The sequence below is a fragment of the Anguilla rostrata genome, chromosome 6, assembly GCF_018555375.3.
Source record: "Anguilla rostrata isolate EN2019 chromosome 6, ASM1855537v3, whole genome shotgun sequence".
In the NCBI taxonomy this organism is placed as follows: domain Eukaryota; kingdom Metazoa; phylum Chordata; class Actinopteri; order Anguilliformes; family Anguillidae; genus Anguilla; species Anguilla rostrata.
The window spans coordinates 18,356,134-18,368,700 of record NC_057938.1 but is presented as its reverse complement, the minus strand read 5'-3'; the positions used below and the strand labels follow the sequence as shown (position 1 = coordinate 18,368,700).

At 38.8% G+C, this 12,567-nt stretch overlaps 1 protein-coding gene across 5 annotated transcripts in view; it reads right to left on the bottom strand.

The window, feature by feature from the left end:
* LOC135256726 (T-lymphocyte surface antigen Ly-9-like) overlaps positions 1-12,567 on the bottom strand; it is a 40,551-nt gene that overhangs the window by 9,110 nt on the left and 18,874 nt on the right. The window contains exon 5 of one of the 5 annotated variants that reach the window (XM_064338815.1): positions 11,882-12,510. The exons of the other annotated variants lie outside the window; for them this stretch is intronic. Within the exon in view, the coding sequence (XP_064194885.1) occupies positions 12,425-12,510 (86 nt within the window). The 3' untranslated portion in view covers positions 11,882-12,424. Of the gene's footprint in view, positions 1-11,881; positions 12,511-12,567 lie in introns of those variants that run through there. 5 annotated transcript variants of the gene reach the window in all.

The window sequence follows — 12,567 nt, the reverse complement described above, 5'->3', positions numbered from 1 at the left end:
CCCCTCCACACACACACACACAAACACATGCACAGACAACACCACTGATCATCTGATCATACAACGAAATGGGTTTGTGTGGGTGTTAGTCTCCACAGGCCTTCAATTCTGTTGCACAGGCTTTCAATCACTTCTGAACCCACAAAGTTCTTCAGTTATACACGAGTGACCACAGAATGTTCCATCTGACATGAAAGGTCACCCACACCCAGACTCTTTATTTGCACGTGAACCGAGACAAGAAAAATATGTATGGGAATTGACAGTTTAAGAACAAAACAAAAACCATATTGGTAAAAATGCTTTTTTAAAAAAAAGGTTATTTTATATGTATTACAAAACTCCACAATTATGTTTCATGCCGTATAAAAAAAGTTTTAAAAATACTTTAATGAAATAAAAAATTACCAAATGAACATCACTAAATTAAAAAAAATATGCATAGATTTTCAAGCTAAATTACACATCTTTCAGTTGTTGTCAGTTCTTAAACAGTACTTCAAAGTGTAAATGCTTTCATAAACAATGTATTTAAAAAGTCACTATTACAAAACTCAGTGCTCAGCCAGTATTCAGCCGCTTTAACCAATATAATTTTGTCCACAACTATGTTTCATACTGTATAAAAAATTAGTTTTAAAAATACTTTAATAAAATAAGAAATTACCAAATGAACATCATTAATCGTTCTGTTGGAAAATGCCATTGATATTTAGCTAAAATTTCACCTGGTCATTGCTGTAGATTACAATCACCTGAAATTCCTGCACTTAAGCAATTTCTCATTCATCGATGAAAAACATGCTACAAAACCCCCGTAGTGATGCTATGCAGAAGGTGGAGCACTTCCACCATTTGGCAAATGAGCACACAGTTCCCACTGCCACAGCAAGTACATAATTTCCTTGACTAATATATTTAATTACTTGTAAGATTTCCTGTCTCTTTCTAATACAGCATTATGGGTTCACCTTGTGATCGTTGCGGGAAGCACATTTCCAGATCAACAGAATCGCTGGTGGCTCTGCTGACCGGGTTATGGGCTGTACACGTGTATGTTGTGGATGGAGAGAAGGAGTGTAACTGGAGGTCTATCGCTTGGTCCAGGTGCACACAGCTGTCATTACCACAAGGGGGCAGAGTTTCACAACTGTAAGTCACTGCAGTCCCCTGACTGCAGAAGCAGCTTAGACTGACATTACTCTCCAGGCACTCAGCTGTGATGCTGGGTTCAGAGACAGGCTCTACAGGAGAAATAATCAAAAATTTCAACTTACTGTAACTACGTGTTCATATTGGTCACAAAGCAAACATTTAAACATACGATAATAGGCTCTGATCATTAGACATTATCATGTGATTGTAAATTCTATTATTTGTTAATGTCAAGCATTATTGTGTACCCCAAATGCATGAAAAGATTTTCCTGACGGTATTAGCAGTGTAGTTTAGCTTAAAGTTTGGCCTCACTTTGTGTTGACTTATTCCAAGTGAACGGCCAGCCAGTGTAATCAGTCCCTGAACTATTCTTGTCAATTCTGATAAAATTATGCATTCCCTATAATGTAATAAAACACTGAACAAAATGAATAACAAACTAATAAGGTGTGTTCCAGGTGCAAAATAATTTAGATAATGTGAAATGTGCCTTCTGCCAACTTACCAAAAACCTGCAGGTGAAAGTCTGTACACTTCTGTGGCTTAAAACCTCCCGATGTATACTCAATTTTAACTTGATAAAGGCCAGAATCTGATAGGCTTAATTTGTTCAGCCATATCGAGTCATTGCCAATGCTGACCCTTCCCTTATATTGTTCTCGAACAAAAATTATTTCAGGAAAATGCCATTTAGCTATTGTAAATGTATTAAAAAGTAGGCCAACGCTGTAGCTTTGGTTGCCCTCAGCAGAGAAAGGAAACTTGATGCTGTCCCCCACTTTCACTGTGATGTTGGAACCAGCCACCCCCTCACTGCACCCATACTGGCACACTGTAATAGAGAAGGGGATTGTTCACACTGTAATCGAGAGGGGGATTATTTACATTGTATCACAGAGAGTTATCGCATTATAATGCACAAAGAGGGGGTTACCACTGTAGAAGGTGGACATTGTTTGCATTACAGTAGTTTATGAGATAGGGATTCCTAACTGACTTAAAATTCCTTTGTGATCTTAAAACACCTGCAAGCACCAACAAACATTGGATTCACAATGGCATTTCATTTGCTTTTGAAAATAATTAACTTCACGCTAATGCTGTTAATAAGGTGGCCCCATGTTCATTTCATGTGGGGCATTTCATGCAAGGTTCAGGGAAACTTACAGTTGCTAAAGTAACAATGAAAGACGGAAAAGTTCAGTCTAAGCAACTGAGAGTGATTCTGCAATATATTTAATCATGTGTCAATCAGAATTACTGGATTTATAAATTATAATTACTTGTGTTATGATTCTGTAATTCCTGGAGAAGTGCTTGCTAGAAAACAACCAGTCCTCCATGCGAAACATTTGTTTATCTTTCAAGGAATTTCTAAAAAAAATTTTTTTTTTTTTTAATCTGCCATAATCACTCTTCCTCCGAGTGAGTTATTTAATTGAATTCGGTCTCAAGCCTCAGTTCAGACTGAACTTGAGTCACACAAACATTTATTCTTACAAGTCTATAATTTATTATACACTGAATTGTATTCAAAACATAGGAATAAAATCCAGATTACCTATTATATAAAGAATCATAGCTTCAGCATAGATCCTTCTTGACGTTGACAGCTTGACGTTGAGTGGTCATTCTTTTTAACTGTAGAAACATAAGGCAAGGTAGTAACAATTAGCAATAAACTGTACGTTAATCCTCTTTTGTCATAGTCAGGAGTACCATGGTGATTTTCACGCACTCGGCTTTGTGCTATTTGCACAAGAGGCATTGAAGAAACACAATGAGTAAAGTATTAAATATGTCCGTTCTGTATTTTTGGAGAAATATGCGTTTTAAATGTATCGTCCTATTTTCAACCGGTTGAGAAAGTTGTCAACTTGCGCGTCACGAACACAGTAACCACTCCCCTTTCCACGCCCCGTGAACCCATGGGTAACTCGAGACCCATAGTTTGCGCCGCTGGCTTACAGGCAAGACAATGCAAATATTTGACTAACGTTAGGTTCACTTAATCTAATAGTCCTTAAAATGCACTCTAATTTATTTCTGGTTATATTCATTTAGCTAGCTAGCTAGGTAGTTTGCTTTCATAAGGCAATGTTATCGATAACGTTAGCTAGCTAGTTTGCTTTTATGAGGACGTTATAGTTGTGCTTTTATTTTAACTTGGCTAGCTAGATTGCAAAAATTATAATTGGATACAAGTCAACGTCCTTACCTTAGCTATCTATCGATACTTGATATACTACTAAGCTAGCTAGCTTGTGAAAAGTCTCCCAAAAAGAGCGCGTATCATGGGGGTAGCTATGGTAACGGGGCACGGTCTGTCAATCATAGCCATAGCTAACTGACAGTTCTCACTACCACGCCCAGGCGGTTCGGGTGAACTTTTACAGTGGGAAATTTAGGCTTAGAAAAATACGTTTTAAAGTACATTGAAATGACTGAATAATAAAAAAAAATTATGCACATTAGTTTTGTTGTTGCCTAAAGACAACTGGGAAGTGTCACGTTCAACCACCATGCTACTCCTTTAACGTTAGCTAACCAAAACTTATAAACGATATCTTTCATGCTGGCGCTGATAGACCCGCTAATCTACCCTGGCTGTATATGACCTGCTCTACATGGTACGTTTGCACTGGGCTATTAGCGTCAAATACTCAAAGTAGCAAATATGTTATCTAACAGAACACTAACTTAAATTAGTCCCAAACAGACGCCAGGTCTGAACAGACGCCATTTCACCGGCTAACTTAAAGCATTAGCAACATTCAGCTAGAACTGCAAACATGCATGTTGAAAGTAGGACTCCAACATTACATTGCAAATACTACTAACTGAAAAGGTCTCCAATGCATTCAGTTCTTCTTGTTAGCTTTTACGGCGTTTGGCATCCAGTATTGTTGCATTAATACATTCAGTTAAAAATATAAAGGCAGAATGAAACGCTTACCTGCTCTTGAATGCCGTCAAACCCAGATTTTCCCACGGAGAATTTGACATCGCAGCGAACATCCTCCAAGAGCACGTCACAGCAATATGCGCATGTGATTGGATATACCGTCTTCTTGTTTTACAGCGGGTGGTGTACAGTTTATTGGTGAATTACCGCCACCTTCTGCTCCGGACTGTGATATAACGTAATTGTTACGTTATTAAATTACATGGTATTTACGTAATTCTATAACGTTACTGGAACGTTGCAGAACAGTATCTATGAGGACTGGTTATTTTGCGACCATAGAGCAATGTGGTCACAACGTCACCTGTTGGTAATGTTGCGATTTACCAAACTACGACCAAAGTGTAACGTTGTCATTACGTAGTGTGTTTGTAGGGGTGTCGTTCCGCTGTGAGCCACACGTCTCTCCAGGCCCACCGGCGTCCCGGTGGTGCCGACTGAAAAAAAATAGCGTCCGAGAAAAAGAGCACGCGTCCCACGCCGTCGGCGTCCCTCGCTGCCTCCGCTGCACTGCCGCTTCCCGACACTTCAGTGAATCTAACCGGTGAACTATATTTTAAATACCCTCGCTTGATTTGCAAAGTTCATGTAACCTGCAGGATTAATCGCTTCATTTGCTGTTATACCATTCAGAAACCAGTCTCGTTCACAAGCCCATTTGTCTCTCTCCTCTCCGCACCTCTCCTTTGGCTCCCTTCTAGAGTCCAAAGTGCATTCACCCCCAAAAACAGGTGCCGGCAATCAACTAATTAACCAGTCCAATGTCCCAACGCAGCGTAGTGACGCACCAAATGTACGTTCACTACAATATTTATGGTTGAGCTCTATTCAGTTCTACCACTTTCGTTTTTCCCAGTCGATAGTACGGTGCTCGACAAGGGCAAACGCGCTACAACGGCCCAAAAATGTCCATATTCTGACGAAAATCCAAAACAAATACAACAACGGAAACATGCTGCAAATGAAAAAACGTGCCGCAGAAAGCCAAAACAAATACTGTAGGAGACTCCCCATGATTGAGATGACGTCACATGTTAAAGTTAAAGGGTATTCCCATCAATGTTGATCAAACTGTTTCCTCCAAACTCTCGATGCTGCATGATAAAAATATATCACATGTATAACTATACACTAATATAATCAATATGTAATCCAATAAACCTATATGAGTAGTTGCAGCTAAGCTTATGGAAACGCAAGAAACCACAGTGTACACTGTAGAAAAAAGCTAACACAGAAGGCTTAAAAAAACCATACTTACTCAGCAGAAAACTAACATTATATTATTGCCAAGGAAAAAGGCTAGAAGGTGAATATTTTTCCAAAACTAACACGACGCTATTGAAGTGCTAGAAGACAACATTTTTACAGTGACCCTTATGTAAACTGAATATACATAGAAAAGTGCTAGAGGGCAAATATTTTTCCAAAACTAACACAACGCTATTGAAGTGCTAGAAGACAACATTTTTACAGTGACCCTTATGTAAACTGAATATATATAGAAAAGTACAGGAGGCTATAAATCCTGAAACTTGTATGCTTAAAGAAACATTACGGAATGAAGACTAAGATTTGTAAAAAGGAAAGTTGGGGCAACAGTTCACAATAATGTTATCATCAAAAGAACAGAAAATCATTGTGGTGCCAAAAAGGTCAGGTCGACCCAAGAGCAGGAAAATCAAAATTATTGTGGTGCCACGAAGACCAGATGGTTGATATTTTTAAAAATGTGTTAAGGGGAGTTATGGGGTACATTTGTGTATAAAATGTATGTGAAACTGACAATCGAGGTTCAATTCGGCTGAATTGATCCGGCTTTATGCACCTGTGCAAATAAAGTCTAACCTTTCTGAAGAGCTTGCTGCTGTTGTGTCTCTTCCCTCGTGAAATTGTTTTCTACAGATTGGCGTTGAAGTCTGTCGGTTCCTAGACACGAAATTACATTAACAGCAAACACGCTGCAAATACAGAAACGATGCAAAATCGAAAACACACAAACTCCGAAAACAAATGCAACAGAAAAATGCTGCATATCCAGTCAACACAACGGAAGTTCTCCAGAAGAGAAAAAAGGAGATTTAAAAAAAATAATTAAAGAGGCTACATAAAAAGGTACGTATTCATATTTACATTTGGCCTTAGTCTTTTACAATATTATAAAAGAGCAACAGATTTACGTAGCTAGCGTTGACGTGCTAGAGACTTTGACTTCTACAAGAGCTTGCTAGCGACAACATTGTGTGCCAGATCTTGCATTTAACTGTAGCTAACGTTATCCGTAGTGGTAGCTAACTCTCTCCTCTACATCGTCTCCACATATGATAGGATACTTAATTGATCAGGGAGGGGACATTGCATAAGAGGAAGGTGGAGAGAGGACAACTGGAAGTGAAGAGATGTGAAAAGGAGAGCAGAATACATACAACACTAGTTAAACACCCATATAAGTTACTGAAAAGTGGAACACTGTTTTAAAATCTTATTTAAATAGTTAGGAAACAAAATATCCACTCTCTCTGACGCAACCTCGCCGACCTTGCAAACTCTCCTCTTTTTAACTTTTTTTTCACAGATGTACTGTCCACTCTGTGGATCTCCCGTGACAGCTTCCCCTGGCTTGATGTGGCAAACAAAGTCCCTGAGGAGATGCCCACCACCATACAACTACAAATCTATTTACCTGTGTTCGGCTGTGCGGCCGTTAGGATGTGCACTGCTGGTGTACTTTGAATGGTAGCCTACTTGCTCAATCGAACGGTAAATCTGAAAAAACATTCAATTATAGTCAGCGGCACCGAAATTTTCTGTTACACCCCCAATAAACGCCAAAAGTCCAGGTAGAAGACTGAATTAAATCTTTTAAAGTTATATATTTTCTGAAACGTTATCGATTCCTCTTGGCCGCTGTGAGCATATAGTCGCTATGTAAATTACGGAACATGCGCAGAACGCCTAGGTCAATTGTCCGATTAAAGCGTATACATGCCGTAGTAAATCGACTTCAAACCGCATTATCTGGTTATGTTGGTCCGAATTAGAAAAATTCGACTTCGTACGATTTCAGTCGGACTACAGTGTCTACATGATTTTTAAAAGTTTAGTCCAGTTTTAGCCGGACTAATACAATAAATCAACTTTTTCAAACATCATGTAAACCCACTGAGTGACTTTGTCCATATTTTTCTACAGTCTATGATTCTGATCTGATTCACATCCATTCTGTGCAGGCAGCTCTCTCAATTTCTTAACATCGATGAGTCAATAACAGCCTCATACTCGTTCATGTGCGGGTGTACCTGTGTAAGCAGTTACGCGCACTGTGTCATAAAGCCATGGGGACCAAATTGGAATTAAATAAACCTTATATCTGTGGAACTCAGAAGAAGAAAATTGGTGCCTAGAGAGTAATTATTTCAGTGTCAAGAAATTTTAAGTTTAAAATAATTTCATTTGGGCAGGGTAAATGTATAATTTTGAATGGACTTCAATAGGGAAAATTACTTTTTTGGCACCAGAAGCTTACTAAACTGCAACACCTCGAGTAACCAGTGGAGTTTATGAGCTTCACGTAGAATGACAATCTCTGGCCCCCTGGTTCTACTACTCTGCCCAGTTCCTGTGTACCCTGTATGAGCTGAAGGCAAATACCTTTTAACTGCACTGTACACTCCGTTCCAACAATTCTGTGCATCCATTGCTTTGGGTGTTGAAAAGCACAGCATGAATAAAATGTATAATTATTATTATTATTATTATTATTATTATTATTATTATTAAGTTTCGAAAATTGTGTTCACAAATATGTTTTCTATAGTATTCTATATGTATGTATGCTAGACAAGTGAAATTTTTATTAGGCATATAATGCTATTTTCACCTAGACCACACAGTGGCAGCAGAATTCCATATTGTTAACTGAAAAAAGGGCGAGATACCACAAATTGAGAACACATTATGACCTACTTGTTTTAGATACTGAAGTTCATTTACAGCAAATTTACAATACCATGGTATCGATTTGCATGTTAGTATTGTATACTTTGTTTAATAAGACTGGGTATGTACTTATTTAGAAAAGATATAAAAGCCACAAGCTAATTCAAACATCAATATACAGGCCTATAGATATTCAGTAATGATTAAAAATACATATTTTCCCTGAAAAAAGCTTTGAAATAGATGATTGAATTACGCATTTCTGGGTCACAAGTTTGTCTGTCAGATGGACCTCAAATAGGTAATAGAATTTTTGTTTTTGTACTTTTCTTAAAAAAACCTATCCACCATTGTAATCTCCATTAGACATTTTTGCATTTTGGCCATTCAAAACTCTTTGTCACAGCCCTGCTATTTAGATGCAACCATCCTAGTGACATCAATGTTGCTTTTGGTAAAAATGTCTTTCGCTTTGTTGATGGTGTCTGCCGGAAGGGTGCGTGTGCGGCCCAGGATCCAGGCAAAGTCCACGTGAAAAACCCTCAGGATGTCAGTGCAGTAGTAAACCAGTGCCGATTTGTCATAGTCGGTCGATATAATCCAGTACAGGAAGTAAGGTGCGACTGTGCAAGAGACAAGCACACATGCACGCGTGCACAGACACACACACACACGCACACACACACACACACACACACACACAGGTCACGTGCATTATATCCAAACTTTAACTCAATTATAGTTTCCACAGTAGCTTGTGACTTCACTAATGTTCTATATGAATAGAATTTCAACAATAAAATTTTCCAAAATAAAAGTGGTACTTAAATGGTGCATTTGAACACGTGTAGGTCTGACAAAGTGGAAAGGTAACAAATATAAAATCAACCCTTAACAGTCAAAACAAACGTCGTTGCGCGTTGTGGGTACACAATGGCACTCTGATTTGGTAGTATCTATGACGTTTCCATTACGTGACTGTGGTTCTCTCCATACTTACGGAAAGAGAAGCTGATTCCCAGTTTGGCTGGCTGATTAATTTACTCGACGATACCAGTCCCCTCCAGAGTCTTCAATTGTCCTTTCCTGCAATAGAAAATGGTGTCTGGTAGGATAGCTAATCTGGATCACTTGGAAAACACTGCTTAGCTGAAGTTTGAACACTCACCGTATTTCTGAGCTGGATACTTTAATAGTCCCATCCGCATTCATGGTCAAGTTAGTCTCAATGCAACTCCCTTTTTCAAACTGGGCTGGCAGTTTTGCAACTTCATACCATGTCCCAAGGAACTGGGGTCAGGAAAGGGGGGGGAAATTTAACTAGAAAAGGAAACATAAATGTGCAAGTCATGGAAAAGTGGAAGATGTTATAGTACACTGCAGGTCAGGTTTTTTGTTTAAATCGTTCATCAAAACTGACACTTTACATTTGGAAGTGCATTTGTCTAAAAATCCTTTTTATTTACAGCTACGGTCATAGAAGTACCTCATTCGATTGCTCTAATGCAGTGGTGTCAAACTCGTTGCCATGGAGGGCCGTGTGTATGCAGGTTTTCATTCCAGACTCAGATCTTGATTATATAATTAGTTAAATTATTTGCTGAATTAGGGATGCAGGTTTGTGCACAATGGTGACCCGACGTCTATGGTGACCCGCATTGTCTAAATAAAAATTTTCTTATATTCTGTGCTTCAATGCAGTTAAACGCATATGGCTGAATGAGTAATTGGACTCAATTAAGGCAGCATTAATTGGTTGGAATGAAAACCTGCATACACACGGCCCTCCATGGCAACGAGTTTGACACCACTGCTCTAATGTCACTAAGCTACATGTGGCTGGTGTTCTGTATGGGTCATGACTCCAATTCAACATTTTATTGGATGAGCCTGCAGAGGGGTGTTACCTTTTTCAAGACAAAGTTTGGCTGGAGCGAGGGCTCTGGACAGGTACCCCAGTGGTGTACCTGAGCATTGCTGAGGGACAGGAGTAGAGGGAGAAAAAGGGCAGAAGAGGCCTTCATGTTCTCAAGGCTAGCTTTTACCTGGAATGATTAGGAACAATAGCAGCACCAATGAATGAATGAAATCATTAATTATTTTATTTTATGAAAGTGTCTTAGGCAGCTTGGTTCTCAGCCTGTATGAGCTGCTAAACATTTCCATATTCACAAATGAATACAATTCATGTGCAAATTTTTTTTAATTAATAAACTTACACAAACACAGATCATCATATAAACACGTTGACTTTTATATAAACCACTATTCAAACAGAGAAGCAGTGTAGCCCATGACAGAGTTTGTTGAATCCACAGAAGAGCTCTGATTCCTAGGAATCATTTCAAAGATTTTCATCCCTATTTCTATTCCTCCAAATCTGAAATGCCCAATCATACTAGTCAGCCTGTACCATCACTGCAGTGTTGTGATTCAGCCCAGAAGAGTGCAAGTAGGCAGATTTATCCTTCACAGCACTGGCATCCAGCTGCTTCTTCTTTTTATTCTTAATATTAAGGTCTATTAGATTTTGTACCAGGGGTCTGCTTCTTGTAGATGGCACAGCTAGACTACAGGCACCCAATCATCCAGAGGAGTCACTGAAGTGTACCAAATACCCTACATTCTAAATCTATCTCTGGTGTGCCTGTCTGCACATACAGTATCCCCTGCATTACAAATGATATTATTCACAGTCCACCACATCATTCAGTTATTTACATGCACATACATACAGTATAATGCTTTCAACCGTTCATAATGTGGGAAACAGTCAACCAGGTTCCCATCTGACCCAGAGCCATAGATCATAGACCATTCTATGGCTCTGATCTGACCCAGCGGTGCCTGTACATGCTTTTACAATGTGAAAACAGACAGCATCCTGGTAATCCTTGCTCCTGCTGGGCACAAGGGTTGGTGAGGAAAAAGGTCGCGAGACTGTCTCTGGGAAATCTCGAGATAGCGGGGCAATTGTCTTTTCAGCAGCGTTTCCAGCCTTCTGATCTTTACGACCCCAATCATGATTTTTGGCTAGGACAGCCAAAATTTTGCCTTACAACAGTACTTTTAAGTGTAAATGCTTTCGTAAACAAAATGCCACATTTTGTTTACGAAAGCATTTTCGCAAACAATGTTTTAAAAAAAGTCCCTTTATATTGACTACAAAACACAACCAATATCATTAAATAGAAATAGAACTGCCATGGTTCTGTGTTTCTGTCTCTGTCTTTCCTTGTTGGGCCGCCAGATGGCAGCACTTCTGTTTTGTGTCCTGCTCCCCCTGTTTAATTGTATTATGGTTTTCAATAGTTCAATTATTGGTTTTTGGTTGTTTCGTTTTCCCTTCCCTCTCTGTGGCCTGATTGTGCATTGTGCCCTGCTGTGTCTCATCAGTGTCTTGTCTATTTAAGTTCCCTTCCCCCTGGCTCAGGTGCTGGATCCTTGGTTGTGTTTTTGTGTGTGCTTCTGGTCATGTTTCTGGTCATGTTTAAGTTGCTCCCTGTGTGTTTCTGTTTTCCCATGCATTCTTGGATTTTCTTTGTTTCCTGAGCTTTGTAGATTTACTTTGTGTTTTTTTTGGAAGAGTTGCCCTGCAAGGCTTTTTGTTCCCTCTTGTCCTGGAGTTGTTTAGTAAAGTCTTTGTTCATCCCATTTTGGAATTTTTTTCCCCTCACTCTGCGTTTGGGTCCTAACCCCCCACGCACCCTGACAAGAACGTAACAAAATGGAAAAAATATGCATAGATTTTCAAGCTAAATTGCACATCTGTCAATTTGTTAATAGTACTTCAAAGTGAAAATGCTTTCATAAACAATGTAAAAAAACAAGTCACTTCATATTTATTAAAAATAAAAATGATCAAATGAACATCACTAAATGGACAAATATGCATAGATTCAAGCTGAATTACACATCTGTCAATTTAGCAGTACTTCAAATTGTAAATTCTTTCATAAATAAACTGCCACAGTATATTAACACATTGGGATGGCACATATGGGACGGCAAGTTACACCATACCAATACAGCACTGATTTACGTTACAATATCGCTGATTCATTAGGCAGAATCTCTTATTCAGTGTGATTTACATGGTTGCACAGCAAAGATGAATGAAATAGATCACAGGACTAAAAATAAAATGGGAATAAAATTCATTAGCTTCCTTTGTTACAGTTGCCAGCAATGATTTATCTTAGTCATCAATTCAATCAGATGCACCACAGATGGAAAGCTCATGCCTGGCTTCTCACCAATGAGCCCAATCACCTCTTTAACGTATCATTGGTAAGAACCTGCTGAAATGTTAGGATTTCAATTCCTTTATTAGTTTGAAGTTTTCCAGATACGTAACTTTAATCAAGGTCCATATAATACACATACTGGATCAATAGAAGGCCTTGCAGACAGTGGCTCCTCTTCCATGACTGGCTTATCAACTTCAACTATAAAAATAAGACTTTTATCAATTAGGGCAGCAAAAGATGTGAATTATTTAAAAT